Below are 7,466 nucleotides of genomic sequence, written 5' to 3' on the forward strand. Positions count from 1 at the left end.
CGTAACTTGTTTAACTTGTTTCTTTATTTCTGCGCCCCCCCCCCCCCCCCCTAGTTACAATAGACATCTATGTTTAACTAAATTCTCGATCATCTTTGGTAAACCATAGTTGTCCACTTTCTACAAATTTAATTAGTTTTCATGTTCCTTTAAATTTTAAGTTGTCTTTTGAATTTTGGTTGGAAATAATATATGGTATGGTATTAATTATTAAAAGACCAAGCATGTATGTTTAACATTTGTAGAATCCATTGTTGTTCCATCTATTATATGAAAAGAATAAATGACCATCTATTAAAAGAATGTATAAAAGAATTTGGTGGCGACTTGAATTTTATTAAAAATTTGGGTCGTTACAAAATCTAACCATGGAACACCTTGTAACTGCGAAGTGGCACCTTTATGAGTGTAGACCACAGAAGATCAAAACATAGTCGCAGCTGCGCGAGAGCAAAAAATGCCACTGGTACACTGACAACACCATATATTGGAACTGATGCATATCTCAATTTCTTTCTGAGGATAAAGGTATGCCCTGCGCAGAACGAGATCAACATAGCAACAATGGATGCAAAGAGAGAACTTAAGCCGAGCAAAAGTTTCCTCGGCAATATTTTTTTGAAATCACGTTCCTGACATCTCGAAGTAATGATGGAAAGAAAAAACACAAGGGCTGTGACAGCGAGGGTGAGAGCAACTAGGGAAGTGATGGAAAACACGTCAAATGCTGTTTGGTTTTCCAGAACTGGATGCCCTGTATCCTCGTTTAATCCTCCAGGCACTGTGGTTGAGGTAGCGAATGCAACAGTGGCAACGAGTGCAGCAATTACAGAACATGACTCTGATGTTTTGATAAGCCAATCAGCGCCTTCTTTGACCAGCTTTCGATGTGTCTTTGTGAAGATCTTCCTTGGGGTCTCTCCGCTAGTGTTGTTGTGAGCAAAGCTTAGTGGTGGAATTGAGTGCTTAACATGCTGCATCGGGTTCAAAATATTGGTTAGCATTCATTTCTATTTGAAAATCTTTCCATTTTCTGCCAAGTAATAGAAGTTGAAGGTAGAAATAAGAAAACAGGATAGCTAGCTGGTGCAAAAGCTTAAAGACGTCAGATGCAGGACACATGTATAATTTAAATGATTTTAGATGAAGTGGCTCAATGTAGCAAAACAAACTGAGAGCATATAAAGGTCTTGACTACAAGTCTTGCGGCCAATCATTTACTCTATATATATATATATATATAATAGCTTTGATAAGAAAAATGAATCTGGCCTACACTTGAGAGTGTGTTGAGGACTTAAATTTCCTAGTACCTTGTACCATTTGATCTCCCATTGCATCTGCAGAGCAGCACCAGGAATGCGCCAGGGTAGAAATTCTCCCAGCATTGCAGCAAGGTGCAGAATGGTGTTTCCTTGATCATCGAATTGGTGAAACACGAATCCTGGGAGCTTCTTCTCCACGAAATAATCAAAAACAGGGGTGTGCCTATTTATAGCTGCCAACATCAACACGTTCTTCCCGCTAGAGTCCAGGTCTTGAATGGCCACTGGAAATGTGTCAAGAATTTTTTGTACCATTTCGAGAATTCCCATCTTCGCCGCTACTAGTATTGGAGTCTCTCTTTTAGCTAAGACTTGCATATCCTTTTTCACTGTTCCATTTGATCCCACATAATTTTTTTGCAAATTCTTAACTAATAAATAAAAAGCAGTTTTTATGTATAGCATTACGATTCTACAGATCAAAAATACTTACCTGATCCATTTTCGTTTTCATCTCTCTGTTTCTCATTTTGGTTTTGTGGTTGATCAGTTGACGAATTTCTCCCGCCATTGGTTTCTGGATTCAGTTGGGCAACTGGCTGATCATCAGTTAGTGGCAGAGTAGATGGAGGCAGAACTCTTCCTGAATACTGGGATTCCAGATTTCCAGGTTTTTGCCCATTATTTTGGTACTTATAACTTTGCTCAGACTCAATCATCTCATTCATAAGCTGCAATGCATGTGAATGTCTTTCTTTTTTTACTTGAATTCTCCGTACGCTCCAAAACCCTAAAATCATAAGCTATGTTAATCTAGATGTACTGCAGCAAGTAAAAAGGAAGGATCAAACCCCAAATTTGCAGGGGAAAAAAAGTAAATTAATGAGAAGAAATTAGTACTTACCAACTCCTATGATGGTTAGGATAACCTTCATCGAAAATTTAAGAAATCGAATAAATGTTGCATAATTAGGAGGAAAGAACTCATCATCTTCCCACTCATCATCTTCATGTTTCACTGCAACTAAAAGTCCATGAAACATTGAATACAATATTTAAATGATATACATGTGGTCCATCGAACCACTTAAGCCAATTGGTTCAACAAGGAGAAGGTCCTGAGTTTAAGTTTTGTCACCAATTTAAATGTAGAGTACATGTGTTAGGCTTTGTGGGAAAAAATGAATCTAACCTACTCGTGAGGGAGCATATTGAAGATAATATTTATATGATATATATGTAACCTACCTAACAACTTACACTTCATATTTAAAAAAAAATAAAATACATCAGTATATACGGCACCATGAAGAAATGGGAGTTCAAGTTCATTGCTTCTAGAGACCCTACTAAGTTCCAAGAGGCGCCGACAAATGCCGTGGCTGTTTCAACTCATCGTTGAAGTAACACTTAAGATAATTTAGAAACAATCTCTTCAGAATACATCTCAACTTATATTCATACATAAAATCACTTGATTGAACTACAAAATACATTTCATATTTATACTAATAACTCAACTTGCTATACAAAGAATGTATAAAATTATCAAGGAAGAACTAAAATTATCTAGAAATAAAAATACAAGAAAAGACTTAGAAAACTTAAATTCATGTATACAAAAACATTTAAGAGTTACTGTGACCAGGATTAAATTACTTAACCGAAAATAAAATATCTCGAATCTTAAATCAAGGTTTCCATCTGTCGAACTTGATTCATACTAACTTTTGACTTCACAAGACAAATAGCTTGACATATATATGATGCATAAACAACATAATCAATTTTAGAACTCGAGAGCATGACTATGTTTTTCTTCCTCGAAAAACCATGTAAAAGAAGAAATACTACCACCATAACCGACAGGAAATATGAATAGAATGAAACATCATATAGCTAATGGAATAGTCTGACTTATCAACAAATTCATTCTGTTGTGTCAAGATATGAGACTCAATGTAACGACTAGCAAGACCAGCTTCAAATAAATATTAGAGTTTGTATATGTCAAATCCTCAAACTTTTAACTTAACTCTGGTTAAAATTTGAACCAACTTTCTCACCTTCATCAAATCTCAATAACTTTATTCCCCAAAATGTGAAGGTGCAAACTGGTTTGCAATCATTGATCTTTAACTTCCCAAGAATCTTTACAACATATAAATAGGATTTTCTACTTTGTACTAGTTAGACAAGTTTTTAAAGTTATAATTCTAATGCATCAGAGCCTCTAGGCTTGAGTTAAACAATCTTTACTTCGGCCGCTGGTTGGGCCACTTAGTTCTCTTCTTTTTAGCTCATCCGGCCAATTTTTATTTTTTTGCTACTTTTGTCTTTGTCCCATTAAACATTTTTCGCGATAATTGTAGACTTTGAGGGTGACTCATATCGTAGCTATGCCTATTCCTATCCAAAACCATGATATCCATTTAATGGTTAATTTTATAGTTTGATTTTAATTTTGGTTCCATATGTCATTCCCTATCGAATTCCGAGTCTAATGCCACCAAACTTGCTCCAATCTGATGTTTATGAGTCCAAACGTGCTGCCTGAGTGTTCTGTGTGTAGTATCACGTCTATATCTGCCTGCACATGCCTCCAGACTATCCATGTTCGTCACAATTGCTCCTAGACGCCTTCGCATACTCTCATGTGCCAAGTGTGAATTCGGCCTCACCATGTTTTAGAGGCATCAGCTCCACGTGTCAGATCTGCCCAGTCTCATCACGTTGGTTCAGTGACTTTAACCAGCCAGTCTAGACTTGTACTTTCCAATTCTTGACCGGGTCAGACCAATTCCCTTGGTTTTCAATAGTGTTGAATTTGATTTCAGCCTCTTTTTTCTGAAATTCTCAATGCACGGTGCGTTTTTGGTAATATGCAGCAATTTCTACTCAAATTTAACAATTGAAGGTTACAGATTATGTGGTTGGTTGGGCATTATTAGTATTTTGAGTGGTCTATTATGCCTTGTTTGTCTTTTGAACCCTGTGGATCACAAAAATCTTGTCACACTTTGATAGATTTTTTTTATCATTGTTTACTTCTCAAACTACTTGAAAGAAAGTCTCGTTTCTTCTTCCCCCAAGTTATAACCCATCATATATTGTCCTTGTGTACCTGGCTATTCAATTATTCTTTCTCTCCTTCATCGTTGCGTGGAATGGTAATTGAACCCACGGATTTTTGAAGCAATACTATTAAACAAGGTCTAACCTTGACATGTCTAGTTATTAAAACTACTTGAGGTTCTTATTTTGGCCTTTGTTGTTGTACTTGTAGGTGTCTCCTTTAAATCGTGATGGTTCGTGTCAGATTGGTGGATGATGATTTTCATTCTCACGAACTTCGGATTGTTTGGTTGGCTGAGTTGGCAAGTATTGTTCATATAATTTTGGTGCATCCTTTTGGTCTTCAAGGAGACTATTTGCTCAGATCAATTAAATTTTTTTAACTAAATTTAATTTCTACAGCACCATATTTTTTAGGGGATTTTGAAGATATGTAAAGATAACATTCTTCGTGATACTTTTCCATTTGTGTAGTATTATTTTCTTTAAGAGTTAATATTGTGATTATTACACAACCTTTCCTTTTATAGTTATTTTTAACCCTATAAATATGGTCTTTCACTTATAATAGTTACACAAGTTTTATTTATAATTTATAATTCTAACAAATCTATTACAACAATGTCTATCACGTGAAATGCCTATGGATTATGGTTCCCCAAAAATGATCTAAAAGAATTAAGAAGTTCCATTGCCTAATGTTGGATTTTAATACCCAGTAATCTCGAGTGATGATTTTAAAATGTTGTTGGCCCAACTTGGTTTCTAACCTATGTAATGAAGCCTTTTCCTGTCCAAAAGGTGGGGGTGCAGTTGAGAGAAAAGGTCAGCCACTCTTGGTGATTTGTGTTAAGCAATTACTTCCTTTTCTTCTCCCTTCCTTTGTAGAATTGCATCCACAAATCGAGTGTGTTTTAATTGCCCAGTGAAGTACAAAAAGTGAGTAGCCATCTTTGTTCCTCTTGCTTGAGTTTACCACTTACTTCCTCTATTCTCTTCCTCTTTCATGGGCTCAATTAATAAGCATTTTGTGTTCTTTGTGAGTGCCAGTAAGAAGCAACTGGAGTCGAATATAGTTATGGGTTCAAGCCTCTCTTTGATTAGTGTTTGATAGGTTATTGTTGGTTGAAACTGATTTGAATTGCACGATATAAATCTTGGTGTTAATTTCCTTGTAAAATGATATCAAAGCAATAGGTTATACAAAATTGGCTGATAACAAAAGCAGAAAATAGAATCCATAAATTGTCTAAAAATTTCAATTTGTTCGAATCTGGAATTACGATTTTTGGCCAATGTGAAAGGTCAATTGAGGAAACCAAGACCAGATTCAAATTCAGCAGGTTAAGGTGGAGTTGTTTGACTAGCACTTGGAGCATCAATGGTTCACAATGAAGGTTTGATGGAATGTGGAGGCATGTGGGCAAGATTTCATCGACTGTCACTTGATAGTTTGTTCCTGGTGACCTTGCGGGCCCTATGATGGTGTTTAGTTTCAATTTTGGAAAAAAATTGTGGTTCTGAATAATTTTGCCCTTGAGCGTTCGGATGTTAGATGCTGCATCGATGCAGTTGTTGAAAGCTTTATGATGAATAGTGGTGGCATGAAGTAGTAAATTTACATCTCTTCTTAATTACGGGCCTACATAATTGGTTCATTCTATATCATGTTCTTTTATTTTTATTATTACAATTAAAGCTATCGTGTGGGTAGCAATTTACTTTTCGCATTAGAGGTCATTGTGTGGAGTGACATTATGATTGGAGTTACCATGTGGAGTAACCATTACCTGTTGCTAGGTTTATGTTATTATTTGTTAATTTATGGTTTTAAATTCGCTGTGATTGTTCTTCAGCTTTTGTTGATATAGTTGCCATTGCTTTACTAGCCGAGAGGATTATCTGTGAGCTTTGGAAAGTTTGATTGGTTATTCAGTGTAAATTGTACCTGTGCTTTGCCTTAGATCATTGCTTTTTATTTTTTTTTTATTTTTTTTTTGTCTTGTGCATTTTTTAGGTAAAATGACAATACATTTTGAGTTAGGCTTTCCTAATGGCAAAAAGTATTTTATTTATTTATTAAAATTTGAAAGCCAAAATGTTTTTTTAACGCAATTGGTGGAAAATACAGCTCTAAGGAAAGAGTGAAAGGTAAAAAAATGTTTAAATGCTGTAAAATTGAATATTTTATAAGAGATTGTCATAAAGAAATAATAAGAGGAAAAACATAAGGTGAGAGGTGAGGTGAATGTTGCTATTGGGTCTAGATCTTACCCGAGTGAGGTTTGATGATAGTAAACCTCATTATTGCATTTGAATGTGTGAAATCTCATTTGCTTGAAAGATTGCTTGATTCAGTGTTCGATATTACATTTCAATATGGCTGATACGTGTTTTTGTATGAATTTCAGAGGGATCTTATTACTGTGTGTAATGTGTTTGCATGCATAGTGGTTAGAATGCATTAGCAGTAAGTGTATCTAATGGATACATGGAGTATAGATATTTGGGGGTGCATTGATGATATATACAAAGATGTGAAGAGTGACTTTTATATCACGAGGGGTGATGTGATTAAATGTTTGGAATCGTCTCTATGTTAGAATCTTGATTGGGTGAAGTGAGAGTGACACTCCTATCACTTCTATTAGGTGGAGATCCATTATCCATTTAAGTTGAGAGAAGTGAGGTAATGATGGAGTAACATCCCACGGATTTTAGATCTATGGCAGTTTACCAGTTAGTTATGAGGAGTGATCGATCTAATGAGCATGGTTGGTTATGAAAGGAGATATGTGTTATTAAGATATGAGCTATACAAAAAGTGATAATATAATTGTGGTGAGATGTTTTCGTTGGGTCACATACGCATAGTTGTATATGTTAAGTCATTTTACTTGATTAACTTGGTGTTTTATACATTGAACATGTAGAAAAGATCTATGTATTATCCTGTGTTATATTTCCATTGCATGTTTTATATTCTTGATTGATTACTGTGAGTGTCTATTTTCACTTTGCGTTTCTTGACCTTAGCCATTGGTGAGCATATGGAGCGTGTATGGTATGTGTTTTGTGTTTGAAACACAAGATAAGATCTCTGATTCCAATTTTAATTGGTTACAT

The 7,466-nt window shown here is 35.3% G+C and overlaps 1 protein-coding gene across 1 annotated transcript; it reads right to left on the reverse strand.

The window, feature by feature from the left end:
• Positions 1-332: 332 nt before the first annotated feature.
• On the reverse strand, positions 333-3,949 carry LOC111385893. The gene is made up of 7 exons (XM_023010316.1): positions 3,781-3,949; positions 3,332-3,451; positions 3,133-3,246; positions 2,170-2,289; positions 1,759-2,055; positions 1,314-1,654; positions 333-974 (listed from the first exon to the last, which is right to left on the reverse strand). Exons 1-7 carry the CDS (start codon positions 3,947-3,949, stop codon positions 363-365), a joined length of 1,773 nt encoding a protein of 590 aa, XP_022866084.1. The 3' UTR covers positions 333-362.
• Between the last annotated feature and the right edge of the window lie 3,517 nt (positions 3,950-7,466).

This window comes from Olea europaea, unplaced genomic scaffold (genome assembly GCF_002742605.1).
Source record: "Olea europaea var. sylvestris unplaced genomic scaffold, O_europaea_v1 scaffold3333, whole genome shotgun sequence".
Lineage (NCBI taxonomy): Eukaryota > Viridiplantae > Streptophyta > Magnoliopsida > Lamiales > Oleaceae > Olea > Olea europaea.

What these genes read in the sequence shown, in the direction of transcription:
- LOC111385893 (XM_023010316.1), bottom strand. Translation starts at nt 3,949, where the DNA reads ATGGTGAGGCCGAATTCACACTTGGCACATGAGAGTATGCGAAGGCGT. An exon ending in GTTATTGAGATTTGATGAAG is followed by an intron (nt 3,247 to 3,331) that starts GTGAGAAAGTTG and finishes ATTTATTTGAAG; the next exon opens with CTGGTCTTGCTAGTCGTTAC. An exon ending in TGAAAACGAAAATGGATCAG is followed by an intron (nt 1,655 to 1,758) that starts GTAAGTATTTTT and finishes CAAATGGAACAG; the next exon opens with TGAAAAAGGATATGCAAGTC.